This window comes from Plecotus auritus (assembly GCF_963455305.1).
Source record: "Plecotus auritus genome assembly, chromosome: 7".
NCBI classification, from domain to species: domain Eukaryota; kingdom Metazoa; phylum Chordata; class Mammalia; order Chiroptera; family Vespertilionidae; genus Plecotus; species Plecotus auritus.
Window position 1 is genome coordinate 172,136,615 of NC_137774.1, and position 15,989 is coordinate 172,152,603.

Below are 15,989 nucleotides of genomic sequence, written 5' to 3' on the forward strand. Positions count from 1 at the left end.
ATGCTTTTTCCTCCTGCCCTTCTATTTAAAAAAAAACAAAAAACTGAAAACACGTGATGCCCAATTCCTTTGTATTCACATAGCACCCTTTTCCTTAGAATATAACACTGTCACTGACCCATACCCTCCATGGGATCATAAACTTGATAAAGTCACAAACTGTGCTGTTTGCAGCATCTAGCAGACTGTATGGCATGTTGAAAAAGTAAAAAATATTTACTGAAATCTTAGTGTAATAATTAGAATTAACTTGTGGCCTTCCAAGAAACTTTTCCAGCTGAAAATTCTTTTTTAAATCCTGAAAGCAGTTCTCAGTTGTTCTATATTGATAATTACAGAAAAGTTTAGCCACAAAATAAAAAGTAAAGATTTCATAATTTACATGTGAGAAGTACAAAATATTTTAAAGGCAATGTAAATCTGTTATATTTATATTTATATTTATATTTATATTTATATTTACATTTAATACTAGAGGTCCGGTGCATGAAAATTCATGCACTGGAGGGGGGGTCCCTCAGCTCAGCCTGCCCCCTCTCACAGTCCAGGAGCACTCAGGGGCGGGAGGTGACCTGGCGATCAGGGGAAGGCGATGCCCCATCACACCTCTGCTGCTGCCACTGCCAGCAGCACAAGCCTCGACCAGCCCTGGTTACCTGAGCCTCAGGTGGGCCTGGGCGGCTGGACAGTTGCCATCTAAGGCTTGCCTGCACCTCAGGCCGGCCCTGGGCAGCTGGGGGGCTGAGGGGACTGGCGCTGCCTTCTTGTGGCTGTGGGTGCCGCTATCTTTGAGGGCGGGACAGTCAATTAGCATATTCCCTCCTTATTGGCTGAGGGTGCCACCATCTCTGAGGGTGAGGCAGTCAATTAGCATATTCTCTCCTTATTGGCTGTGGGTACTGCCATCTTTGCAATGGTGTGAGGGTCAATTAGCATATTCCCTCTTTATTAGATAGAATGTTAGTTATATGTTAATAACTAATATATAGCCCCACTACATATAAATAAGTATGCACAAATATTAAATATCCTGCTAAAGTATTATATTTGGCTAATTTCATACTACATCGATAAATACTAGATAAGAATGAGAAAAGCAAGATTAGATTCGTCTTTTTATACGAACATAATACTTAATGGAGCCCTAGCAGGTTTGGTTTAGTGGCTAGAGCGTTGGCCCGTGGACTGAAGGGTCCTGGGTTTGATTCTGGTCAAGGCCACATATCTTGGTTGCAGGCTCTATCTCAGCCCTGGTCAGGGTACATGAGGGAGGCAACCAATCAACATGTCTCTTTGCCATCGATGTTTTTCTCTCTGTCTCCCAGCCTCTCTTCCACTCTAAAAGTCAATGGAAAAATATCCTCGGGTGAGGATTAACAACACCACCACCAACAACAAAAAGGTTACTTAATGGAAGTGGGAAATGCAAATTTTAGATCTTATTTGCTTCACAATAAACAATCTAGTTATATCAACCTATATAAAACTTTGACTTTATATCTAGGCTCAGCAAACCACAACCTGTGAGATCAAATTTGCCCACCACTTACTTGTCTTTGTACACAAAGTTTTATTAGAACACAGTGACAAGTATTTACACATTGTCTATGTTTGCTTTTGTACTACAATGTCAGTGACAAGTGGCCCATAAAGCCTAAAATATTTGGGTCTTTACAGGAAAATTTTGCTGACTCAATCTATATCATGTCATAATTTATTCAAAATGAAACGAAGTGCCACCCACCTACATATAACTATATACCTTACATAATTATATTCTGTACAGTTCAGGTCATTGCAAATTGGTTTATTTAATGAAGACAAAATACCAAGGTGTTGCTTTATAACAAGTGAAAAAACACTATTACAAATGAAGGCAAAAGAAAAGATTTTAAGAAATACCTGGCTTTAAGTACCACAGTTTTGTTATTAACATAACATTTTCATCAATGTACAGCTAGCAAATCACTATGAGAAAGAACTATAAAAAGAAACATGCTTTCTAGGAAGTCTATTATGTAAATGATAATTTTCTACTTAATATAGAAAGCAGGAATAGGAAGCAGGGATCAAATAATTCTTTCCTTGACAAATATACACAATGAGAAAAAAATAATGGTAGAAGCACAACCTAATTTTATACCTCAAGAAATTAAAAAAAGAACTAAGTCCAAAGTTAGTAGAAGTAAGGAAATAACAAAGATCAGAGCATAAATAAATGAAATAGAATAAAAAAAGAAGAGAAGCCCAGAACCAAGATGGCGGCATAGGTAAACACCTGTACTTGCTGCCTCTCACAACCACATCAAAACTACAACTAAAAGACAAAACAATGATCATCCAAAACCACGGGAAAGCTGGCTGAGTGGAAGTTCTACAACTAGAAGGAAAGAAAAAAGCGCATGGAGACGGATAGGAGGTGCGGAGGTGCCCACGAAACGGGCTGGCAGCTGGGTGCGTCGTTGTTGTTTTCAATCGGGAGGGAGATACAAGCTCTCGATTGCTCTGAATTCCAGTTACGGGCGAGACTCTGGGGACCCAGACTCATACGGGGAGAAACTGGATTGTCTGGCATCAGGCTGGAATATCAGGGCGGCTTTCTCTCAGAGGTGCTCACAGCGATCATTGTGCCTGTGTGTGGACCTCTTGGGTGCTGGGCTGACTAGCAGCCATTGCTGTTTGCTCCACCCTGGTGATTCCCTGAGACCCCACCCAAGCTGTGCGCAGAGGCTTTTGCATATGAATGGCCTGTCCTTTTCCCGCCTAAAACCTGTCAAACTGCAGCTGGGTCAGAGAGCCCCAGAGCTTCCAAAAGAAGGCCCAAGGCACAGCAGCAGCAGCCTGCCTTGCTTCACAGCTGGGCCTTGTCTGGGCACTTCCAAACCTCATACAAAGAAGAGGAATCGGCAGATCTCTCTGTAGCTCCTGCTGGGCGACCCTAGACAGTGGCTGACTTTGCACCTCCTTGGAGATCCAAGAGCCAGTGTACCCAGTGGTCAGAGTGAGACCATACCGGATTACAACTCTTCATATCCATAAGAGACACACTCAAGGGGCAGACTCAGTGAGTACCAAAGCCCCACTGAAGCAAGTCCTGCCCCATAAGGGTGTCTCCTGAACAACAGATCTTCCAGTGTAGACACAGCTGGTCATCACAGCCAATTAGGCCTGGAGGTCAATTCCTCCGAGTGATACCAACAGCAATCAAGGGTTAACTACAACAAGACTGTGCAAACAGCCCACAAAGGGGTGCACCAAGAGCGTACACCTCAGGTGACTGGGAAGGCTGAGCCACTGGGCCATATAGGACACCTACCACACAAGGCCACTCTATAAACTCAAGGAGACTTAGCAGCTACCCAGTACATAGAAACAAACACAGGGAAGCAGCCAAAATGCGGAGACAAAGAAACAGGTCACAAATGAAAGAAATGGAGGAAAGCAAACTACTGGATATAGGGTTCAAAACCACGGTTATAAGGTTACTCAAGAATCTTCTAGAAACCTCTGAGAAATTTAGTGAGACCCTCAAGGATATGAAAAAGGACCAACTAGAAATTAAGCATACACTGACTGAAATAAAAAATATTATACAGAAACCTAACAGCAAACTAGAGGACCGCAAGAATCAAGTCAAAGATTTGAAATACGAAGAAGCAAAAAACACCCAACCGGAAAACAAAAAGAAAAAAGAATCCAAAAATATGAAGATAGTGTAAGGAGCCTCTGGGACAACTTCAAGTGTACCAACATCCGAATTATGGGGGTGCCAGAAGAAGAGAGAGAGCAAGATACTGAAAACCTATTTGAAGAAATAATGGCAGAAAACTTTCCCTACCTGGTGAAAGAAATAGACTTACAAGTCCAGGAAGAGCACAGAACCACATACACGAGGAATCCAAAGAGGACCACACCAAGACACATCATAATTAAAATGCCAAGGGCAAAAGACAAAGAGAGAATATTAAAAGTAGCAAGAGAAAAATAGTTACCTACAAGGGAGGACCCATACGACTATCAGCTGATTTCTCAACAGAAACTATGCAGACCAGACGGGAGTGGCAAGAAATATTCAAAGTGATGAATAGCAAGAACCTACAACCAAGATTACTCTACCCAGCAAAGCTATCATTCAGAATTGAAGGGCAGATAAAGAGCTTCACAGACAAGAAAAAGCTAAAGGAGTTCATCACCACCAAACCAGTATTATATGAAATGCTGAAGGGTATTCTTTAAGAAGAGAAAGAAGAAGAAAAAGGTAAAGATAAAAAATTATGAACAGCAAAGTGATGACAAATACATATCTATCAACAAGTGAATCTAAAAATTAAGTGAATAAAAAATCTCTAGAACAGAATAAACTGGTGAATATAATAGAATCAGGGAAATACAAAGGGAGTGGACTGAATTCTTGGGGGAAGGGAGTGTGGGGAGTGTGGGAAGAGACTGGACAAAAATCTTACACCTATGGATGAGGACAGTGGGGGGGGCAGGGGTAAGGGCATGGGGTGGGGAGGGAACCGGGTGGAGGGGAGTTATGGGGGGAAAAAAGAGGAACATCTGTAATAATCTGAATAAAGATTTATTAAATAAAAAAAAGAACAGAAAAGATTAGTGAACTAATTTGTTTTTAAAAAAAGATAAAATAGAAAGGAGGTAAAAGATCTGTACACTGAAAGCTATAAGACACTGATGAAAGAAACTGAAGACACAAATAAATAGAAAGATACTTCATGCTCATGAATTGAAAGCATTGTTAAAATGTCCATACTACCCAAAGCAATTTATAGATTCCATGCTATCTCAATAAAAATTCAAGGCATTTTTTTCACAGAAATAAACAAACAATCCTAAAATTTGTATAGAATCACAAAATAGCCAAATGGCCAAAGCAATCTTGGGGAGGGGGGTGTAAACAAACCTGGGAGCATCACACTTGATTTCGAACTATATTACAAAGCTGTAGTTATCAACAATATGGTACTGACATAAAAGCAGACACATAGACCAGGATGAGCCCAGAAATAGACCCACATATATATGATCAATTAATTTCCAAAGGAGTCAAGAATATTCAGTGGGGAAAGGATAGTCACTTCAATAAATGGTGTTGGGAGAACTGGACAGCCATATGTAAAAGAATAAAACCACTATCTTATACTACAAACAAAAATCAACTCAAAATAGATTAAAGACTTCAAAGTATGACCTAAAACCATAAAACTCCTAAAAGAAAACATAGGCGGTAAGATACTTGACAATGGTCTTGGCAATGATTTTTTGGATTTGACACCAAAAGCAAAGGCAACAAAAACATTCAGAGAAATGCAAATCAAAACTGTGAGATATCACCTCACACTGTTATAGTGGCTATTATAAAAAAGACAGTAAATAACAAATGTTTGTGAGGATGTGGAAAAAAAGGAACCCCAGTGCACTGTTTGTGGGAATGTAAACTGGTGCAGCCACTATAGAAAGTGGTATGAAGGCTCCACAGAAAAAACTAGGACAAAATAAAACTACCATATGATCAAGTAATTCCACTTCTGAGTATATATCTGAAGAAAACAAAATCACTAAAGAGATACCTGCACCCCCACGGTCATTGCACCATAGCTCAGTGGTTGACCTATGAACCAGGAGGTCACGGTTCGAGTCCTGGTCAGGGCACATGCCCAGATTGTGGGCTTGATCCCCAGTGTGGGGCATGCAGGAGGCAGCCAATCAATGATTCTCTTTCATCACTGATATTTTTCTCTCTCCCTTCCTCTCTGAAATCAATAAAAATATATTAAACAAACAAAAATAGTTGTTAAGAAAACAAATCTTAAAAATTATTGTAATAAGAAAAAAATATAGCTACTAAACATTAACTAAACTTATTTGGTAATCATTTCACAATACACACATATATCAAATAATTATTTTATACACTTTAATAAATGTTACATGTTAATTATATGTCAATAAAACTGAAAATAAATGGTGACAGCAGCAGCTTCAAATATACAATAAATATGAAGTATATATACGTAAAACTGATTTTCAAAAATTATTTTATTAAATTCAATTAAAATGGGATGACTAGTTTTTTATATTAAAAGAAATGGACAGATTTTAGCTCTTACTATAAGATTCATTTTGGTCCTTATAAACTGTATGAAGTAGGAAGAAAATTGGTTTCTTCATTTTAAAAGTGAATGAACCAAGGCTTTTAAAAGGTTATGATTTGTCCAAGGCTCTGATTCTAGTACTACAATTTATATTGGGCTTAATGAAGAATTTTCAAAAGTTAGTACAATAGAAGTCAGAGAATGCTAAATTTTGTGGTTGGCAGAGGGTATCTATTTGACAATTGATCTCTAAACAACACAGGTTTGAATTGTGTGGGTCCACCTGTATGCAATTTTTTTTTCAATGACTGGTGCAATCAATTGACCCACACAGTTCAAACTCGTGTTTTCAAGGGTTAACTCTGTGATTGGGAATCCACATATTGGAGGAAAGACTATAGTTACATGCGAATTTTAGACTGCATGGGACTTGGTACTCCAAATCCCCACTTCGTTCAAAGATCAAATGCGTATTATATCATGATATAGCATATACTATTATGTTATATATACTGCATATTGTATATTATATACCATTACTCTAACACACTGAATTCTCTTATTCTAGAAAGAGCTTGATACAGATATTAAAATAATAAATACCTACTTGATATTATACTATACCACAATATATTATACTATATATTATATATACCAGGATACATTATACTATATAATATTAGTTACTATAGTAATATATTAATAGTATATGATGTTATACTATACTATTTATTATCTTTTTTAAAAAAAATATATCTTATTGATTTTTTACAGAGAGGAAGGGAGAGGGATAGAGAGTTAGAAACATCAATGAGAGAGAAACATCCATCAACTGCCTCCTGCACACCTCCTACTGGGGATGTGCCCGCAACCAAGTTACATGCCCTTGACCAGAATCGAACCTGGGACCTTTCAGTCCGCAGGCCGACGCTATATCCACTGAGCCAAACCGGTTAGGGCGGGATTTATTTGTATGAGGGTCTTGTAGGGTAGGGTTTTCATAACTTTTTCTTAGAAAAGGGAATTCAGTATGTTAGAGTAATGACGATTTCTTCATAAATAGGTTCGCTCAGAATTATTTGCGATCTTCTCACCCCTCAATCATGTCTATTTCAACAGACAGGAAAACTTTATAGAAGTTATGTCCTCAGGCTGGCTTGAGATATGGAATGGAAAGGAGAGAACACCACTAGCAAACTTTAATACTTTTAATTTTTATGAAAAGGTATTTCTACGTAATGAATCTCTTTAAATTAATATTGCCAATTATCTACGAAGCAAATTTTGGACCAAAAAATTTTTGTGAATGGAAATCATGGACAGAAAATTTTAAGAGTACTCTAAAATCACACTCAACAACAGCTAGGTATATATTAAGTCAACTTCTGTAATAAAATATTCTCCAAACACTTCCTAAAGATATCACTGCTGATAAAGTCTTTTTTTCTTAATATTTTATTGATTTTTTACAGAGAGGAAGGGAGAAGGATAGAGAGTTAGAAACATCGATGAGAGAGAAACATCGATCAGCTGCCTCCTGCACACTCCCCACTGGGGATGTGCCCGCAACCAAGGTACATGCCCTTGACCGGAATCAAACCTGAGACCCTTCATTCTGCAGGTGGACCCTCTATCCACTGAGCCAAACCGGTTAGGGCACTGCTGATAAGGTCTTTACAAAACTAAAAGCTTTAGTTTTTCAGAAAAGTATTTTATAAAACTAATCCAATGAACCGAAATAAATTTCCATTACAGTATTAAAGATTCTGAATATTACAATCCTACATACTTTACCAAAAATTCCTCAACTTAGGAATTCATAAACTATGCCAAAAAGTCACTCTCAGAAACAGTACTTTCAAATTTACAGAAGGTTAGAGTCGAAAACATAATCCAACTAGACTGTTCAGTGCTACATAAAAAGCAACTAGTTAATGTATTTTAGTGATCAACATTTGGTAATAATTGCCATAAATGAGGTAAAATAAGTGTCCCTAATAATGACTACAATCATTAGCTAATCAAAGCACTATAATTTAAAGGCTATAATCTCAAGTAACAGGTGGTATGGCATATTTTTTGAAAGTAGTGAGTGCAAGTAATGGAAAACTAGTTATTAGAAGGATGAAAAAAAAATGATTTCCTAGGATATTAAGCTATTTTGAGACACTCTAGAATGTAAAAAATCAAAATCAAGCTGTTAACATATATAATTACTGATACTAAGCTGTTAACACTTTTAAAACATATTAATCAATGATCGTGACAGTCTTAAAGATGTCGTAACTATTTAATTTAGAGTATATTGTACATTAGGGTATATTAGCACAATATTCTTAGTAAAATATTTTAATAATAAAGGTATTTTTGCATTGAACGTATTTTAATAGACAAATATTTTCTAAATGTTAAAGTTTTTACAAAGGTTATGTTGTTTCTCTATCCCTATTCTTCCAATTGGCAAGGAAGAAACTAGGTGATGGTGACAGACTGGGAAGATGACAGAAGCAAGAGAATAGAACTATTACTGAGCCAATCTTGTAACAGTTATAGAGCAAAATAAAGGTAAAGGGTAAATTAAACAGACACGAATATGATTAGGTCTCCTCTGAATCTCAATAAAAACTAGGTAGTTGACAGAGTAAAAGAGTCATTATAAAATTTAGGGAACAGAAAGTTGAAAATTAAGTATATCTTGAACTAGGTTCTACTGACAGAAACATAAAGGACGGAAATACAATTTCAATTTACAAATAAAAACCTTTTCAGAACATGGTGGCAATACAGTCTCTAGTCATTAAGTAGGCACTTAATATGCTGTTATTATACTAGTATATAACATATTTTGCTAGGTACTAAGGATATACACATATCCAAACAGAAATAAAAACAAATGTAACAATATCACTTTACATTTAATAAGTTCACACAAAAGACCAAGTAAGTAATCTACACCACGAGTCATGAATCTATATCGCTACCATTCAAAATTTACCACTAAAGCATATTCAACAAATTTCAAGTTACTCTAAAGAATGAATATTTTATATATGCACATCAGATAAAATACTTAAAGAATGAAATTTTATGGCTCTTCTTTAAAAAAATCCACACAACCTACCAAAAACTCTTGACTTAGGAATTAACCACAAAAGTATCCCAGCACTATTCAGCCTAATTCCTTTACCTAGAAAAACACCAATGTCAAAATAGATGATTTTCTGTGACTCTCCAAAGTAAATCCCAAGTAAAATGTATTACAAAGGGTCAGTAATCTACAACTATGCATGTAATTTTAAAAAATCCTTAATATGAATAACACTGACATGCTAATTTAGCAGCAGAGATCTAAGATAAAACCAAAATTAATTCATTACTAAAAAATAATAGATATGAATTTTAAGGGATAAATAAAGCAAAAATTATCTATATGGGATCTTGAAATGAATCTAAGCACTGAAATAATAGTTTTGATAAAAGGTCCACTTATAATTGCAGATAGATTAATATATGTGTTTATATACACATACATTCACATGCACACACATACTTTACTCACAGGCAGACAGACACTCCTAGATAGCCTACTTACTCACTAAAAGAACATATCTAGTATATATATTTGCGTAAAAGTACATTTAGGAGAAACAAGGATTAGTACTAAAAAGTTCACATTCACAGGCAATGAAATTACATATAAAAACAAGAAATAATACAGCAGTTACTATCTAGGAGGTATATTCATTTGTTGATGTTCAGTTGCAAAGATTCATTGTTAAAACAGAGCTTAGAAAGCAAGGCTAGCATAAGATGACAGATGGCAGGAGAGAAAAAGATGGTCGAGATCAAGGCTGACAAAAGGGTACCACTTTCCATCTGATCTTTCTAAAATTGCTTAAGTATACTCTTTACTACATATACATATATACACCACTCCCAAACTTTCAGTCAAAATTTAAGATGCACTCTTAGAAAATAAAAAATTAATTAAAGCTGAAATATTAATTATTTTTATAGGTCTGATTGCCATAATTTTAAATCTGAAAGTTTTGCCCTGGCCAGTGTGGCTCAGTTGGTTGGAGCGTCGTCCTATGCACAGAAGGGTTAATTCCCTGTCAGGGCACATACCCAGCTTGGGGCACATACGGGCAGCAACTGTTTCTCTCTCTCTCTCTCTCCTCCTCTCTCTAAAAATAAAAACATATCCTCAGGTGAGTATTAAAAAAGAAATCTGAAAATTTCACTAAAATACAAATATTAGTGATTCAAAAACAATCTTTTTCATTTTTGGGGAAAAAAACAACACACAAATAAATTAACAGTGAAAAGTAAATGTTTAATGAAGACCAAGTTAGAATAAAAATAGATTAGTCACAACAAGTTACTTTTTTAAGGGTTCTTAGTAATAACACTATGTTTTAATAAGCTTTTTAAGACAGACAAGGCACAACAGCATTTTACAAAAATAACCATTACACCTCCTATATCTCCTAATACACAACTTTCTGATGATGTAAATGTTCTCTATCTTGCCACATGTGGCTATTAAGGATGTGAATTTTAAATTTAGTTTAAACTAATTTCAATTTAAGCAGACTAATGAAACAGGTGACTACCATAAAGGATAGCAGAGTTCCATTCATATTTGTTTATAAGTATAAATCTAAGTTTTTATTTAATGAATTTCTTTCACAGAATTAGAACTTAAAAATCAAATAAATTTTCCCCTTTATTGCCTTAAGAACTAAATCTCAATCTACTGATATTGCATGGGCTAAATATTAGGTCTTGCCACACAACAGCATCTATCTCTCTATCTATCTATGTATCTACCTACCTACCTATAAAGTAGTATACAAAGGAAAAAGGAACAAAAAATTATATTTTCTGTACAAACTGCCACTCTTTTCAGCACTTAAGACCCCCGTTTTTCCCCCTGGAAAAAATACAACTTACTCAAGTATCTGGAGAATTTAACTCAGCAACCATGCAAAAAACAAAGCAAAACACCTCACAAACTAATTATTTAACCCAACTTGAGATACATTTCATTCCCTCTTACTTTTCCATAGAAAAGAGCTAAACTATATATTTTTTAAACAAAACATTTGTCACTGGCCATCTCTTCTGCAAAAAATAAATAAACTTTTATGTAACTATCTAAACCATATAAATTCAAACTATTCATCAATAATCAATAATTAACTCAGAGATAAGTCCATAAGAAAACAGTATTGAAACACTACAGTCTTTAAACATTTATAACACTGATTTTTGTATACTGTATAGTTCAACTGAGATGTTAGAAAATTCAATTTATTACCTCATTATAGAATGAAATATCTCTACAGTTAACTTGTTAGAAAGTTGTTAAATTATCCATTCTAATAATTCACTTGACTCACAGGCAACTTCCAAAAATACCTAAAATAACTAAATAGCAAAAGAACTTATCTCTGTGTACCAAATAGTAAAAATTATAACTACAGTAAGTAGTTCAAGTAAGACTGGGAGACAAAGAACTTTCACTGAGAACTTTTATCTGTATTACTGAAAAAAAATTTCACTATTATTTTGCATAAATGTTATATTTTCATGTAGTGGTGTTTCAATTTTGGTAAATTTCCATTTTTTTTTTTTATCTTTAGTAACCCTAATATGTAAAGGAAAACTGATTAGAATACAAATGATATCAGTATAATTATTCTTACCTTTATTTGACTTTGATGGTTTATTCTTGATAGGTTTAAGGGAACTTCGTGATTTGTCCTCTCTATCTTTAATAAGTTTCTGAACATCATCCAAAGACAGTTTTTGCAGGACAACTACAGGCTTAGCTCCTTTATTTAGATCTTCAACTAATCCCATTTTTTCTACTTTTTCTTTCTGTTCTCCTTTCATTTCCATTTTCTTTGTCTCCTGAGTAATATTGCCATCTTTATCCCTCTTGATTTTTGGAATGACAAAGTTCTTCAATGCACCAGACCTGCCCCCCAACAAATAACTTGGAAATTCTGCCTTATTATCAGTGTGTGCTTTATTACTGTCTACTTTACTCTTGTTACCCTCTGTCCTTTTGTCATCTTTACTATTTGGTGATTTGAAACCAGGCTTATCAGGTCTTGATTTATTAGAATCTCCTTGTTTAACACGAGGACTGTCAGGCCTTGATTTTTGCTCTCCAGAAGATGGTCTTTCCCTCGAGTCCCCTGATTCATGTCTGTTTTTTCTTTCTAGTTTATCAGGTTTTGAACCATCAGATTTAATGCCATGTTCATTTCTACTGGAGGATCTCAAAGTTTCTGGTCTTCGAACTCTAGACTGATCCCCCCGATGTCGGTCTGATTCACTCCTGTCATCTGATTTTTGTTTACTATCATGGTCACGTCTTAGTGACTCAGAAATTGATCGTCCATCAGGTCTTTGCTTTAAGGCTTCAGCTCGTTCTGATTTTAACCGAGGTGAATCAGATTTAATATCCTGTTTATGTTTAGACACTTCAGGCTTTTTCTCTGTTGATGGCTTTCCAGAATCCCTCCTATTTTCATGCCTATGTTTTGGTGTATCAGGCCGACCTTCACTTTTTTGCTTTGGAGTTTCAGGCCGCCCATCGCCCTTTTGTTTCGGGGTTTCAGGGCGCCCATCACTCCTTTGTTTTGGAGTCTCAGGTCGGCTTTCACCCTTTTGCTTTGGGGTTTCAGGTCTTGACTTTGTTGTTTCTGATCTACCATTATTTTGTTTGTTGTCATTTGGTTTTGTGTCAGATAGTCTATTTTCATTCTGTTTAGGCTCGGCTGTGGTGCTCTCATTTTGTTTGGATTCCGTAGTTCTACTCTCATTCTTTTTAGGTTCTTCTATTTGTGTCTCAATTTTCATTTCTAACTTACTTTCACTTGATTTTGTCTCCACCAATCTATTTTCATTTGGTTTAGATTCGGCCAATCTACTTTCATTTTGTTTTAATTCACTCTTTGAAAGCTCAGGATCAGACTTTTTTTTAGGAGTCTCAGGATGGTTTTCTGGTGTAGATTTAAGATTTCCAATAACATCTTCCTGAAGAACAGAAACAGGTGCATCATTACATTGGTTGATTTCTTCAGGCTTTTTTATGGAGTCTGAATCCTGAGTTACAGAAGCCTGAGAGTCCACTCTTCCTGCCTGATGAAGATCAATGCTAACCATTAATGCTGGCCTTGACCCATTTCCCGTAGAACCCGTCTCCTGAGAAGCTGGTCTATTACCTCCTGTAGCACCCCCAGCCTCCTGTGGGTAAGAATCTTGTTTTCTTTTTTTCAAAGGCTTATCTGAAATTTAAAGATAAATATTCAGTATCAGTAATAGACATATATTCTTATCTTATTAAAAAACCATACGGACTTTGACTATTTTTTAAAGTCACAATGTTTTTAAAAAATGTGATGAATGCAAATATCAATATGCATATATAAAATAGTAGGCACGAATGACATATTTTTAAACCAAGTTTTGAGGAAATATTCATGCTTGCTATACCTCAATAAATGTTAGTGACTATAGCAAAAAAAAAAAAAATTTAATAGCATACTTGTTGAGTATATAAGTAAACCTAAGAATATAAAATAAATGGAACTTAAAATACATTAAATACAAACATATATTTTTGTTTGTATATGTTAAAGATAAACCACATTCTTTATATATCAATAAGGCAACCAGTTATAAATCATGTATTCTCATTTATTATCATTTTAACCATTAACCCAAAACTACAGAGACGTAAATCTGCCAACATATTAAAAAGAAAATGTAAACTTTACAATATGTAGGAAAGTATGGAAAAGAATAAAGCCCAAAATAAAATAGAAACCATGCCACTGTAAAAAACAAATGAGGAGAGTAAGAAAAAAATGTAATAGTTCATTAACCTTTGGTCCAGGATTCAAATTCTTCAAGGTGTCAACAGCACAAATGGAATTTAAAAGCTAATACACAGAAGTATATTTAAAATAAGGTAGCATTATAAGTATAAAAATGAAAGCATATATGGACTTTTTAGATAAATCCTGCCATAAGCAACTTCCACTGAGAAAAAATGGCTGGGCTCTTCAACGTAGGTTTCTAGGGGTCTATAGCTTGGCCTCAGGAAGAAATTATTTACAGTATTCTGAAATGTAAAGACAAAAATACAAACAAACACAAATCCACCACCACAGTAAAATGTCAAAGAAATTTTAACAACTTTGTACTTCTGTGCATGATTAAACCTTAAGAGGCTGCTAGGTCATTTTCTATAAATTAAATCTCTTATTAGTTCTTGGGAATAGTTACATTATAGCACCTTGAGGTTTTCCTGCTATACTATTTACTTGCTGAATTGCCTGGCTATATTTTAAGTCACTTTAAATCATTTTTGCAGGAGAACTTCTAGATTATCTTATATATTCATTAATGTGATATAATATCATTTAAACAAATCAGTATGACAAGGATAAAGTCAAACTGGACACTAAAAAACAGCCCCTTATTGTTAGGGAATTAAGTTCTGAAAAAAAATTTTAATGGCAATACTGCTTTTATACATCAAAGTTCCATCATTTTGTTTTCAAAGTTAGAAGAAATTCATCCAGTTTAAATCTTATCAAATACCAGTAAAATTTACTTCAGATATTTGTTAATAATTTTGTAGAACAAAGTCATTCTGCTTTTTCAGTTATTCAGAAGTCAAATCTACCATCACATATATTCCATTTGCAAAACTACATATGATAATAATAATAATGATAATAAGTATATTATCATTAGACTGTTTTCCCTAGTTAATCTGGTAAAACTTATATGAAGCTTTTTGCATCAATAACTAAAAACAACAATACTCAGAATAATTAATTTATATTTACAGAATTTTATTTTTAAATGTTCTGCCACAAAATAATCTTTATATTTTGCCATAGGGCACAGCAGATAGTTATTACCTCATAAATAGGATGCTTTATCACATTCTACTTAATCCTTAAATGTTTACAATAGGAATCTAGAAATTTAAATTTAAGCCTAGTATAATCTAAATTTTTTTATATTTTTCAAAAAATATGCTTTGTGAAAGTTCTTAAAACTATGACACAGATCTCAGGCATCTGAAGATTTCGCTTAAGAAATCTATAGCTCATGCTTTTATTAATATGAGCAATCTGTCTTTCAGAAAAACATTAAAATACCTTGAAGGCTAAATTTTAAAGAATTACAAAATACTTAAGCCTTTATAGATCATTAACCTATTTAGCAAATAGTTTAATTTCAAAGAAGTTACCATGTTTTAGTTATCTTAAACTATAGATGTTGTAATTATTTATAATAAAAACTCATGAAAGCATTTGCATAAGAGTAATATATTAAGATTGGGAAAGATCTGATAATTTGCTGCACTATGCATAAACTTTGCTAAATAGAAAGTTTTAGTTTTTCAACTATTGAACAGTACATCACCTCTTTTGTAAAACTGTGAAAAATTCCATTACTGCTGCAAGGATTCTTGGACATGTTAAGAACATGCAGGTTCTGATTCAATTGATCTAATTCAGTTCCAACATGAACTTGTTCCTGTAAAGTGGCTCTGAATCTGCATAGGTCACTTTTGTCTGTCTATCCACTTTTATTATCACTCTTCATTACATCATAACCTTCATCTAGTGATGGAAAACCATCCCTATGAAGAATAATTTTAATATTTGGGACACTGATTATTGTTAAGCCCTGTTTAGCATTGGGAACCATAAGATTAGCTATCAGAATGTACATAATCCTGAAGAAAATGCTTAAACCAACACCACTTGTCATCCAGATGCTAATATTCTGAAAATAAGATCCATATTATTATGCTTATAAGAAACAAAGTATAAC

General features: G+C 34.6%; 1 protein-coding gene across 3 annotated transcripts in view; it reads right to left on the reverse strand.

Annotated features, from left to right (window-relative positions):
- The window catches only part of NIPBL (NIPBL cohesin loading factor), a 187,960-nt gene that overhangs the window by 79,894 nt on the left and 92,077 nt on the right, over window positions 1-15,989 (reverse strand). For all 3 annotated transcript variants that reach the window (XM_080677539.1, XM_080677541.1, XM_080677540.1), the window contains one exon: window positions 11,825-13,417. In XM_080677539.1, coding sequence (XP_080533665.1) covers window positions 11,825-13,417 — 1,593 coding nt within the window. The remainder of the gene's footprint in view (window positions 1-11,824; window positions 13,418-15,989) is intronic.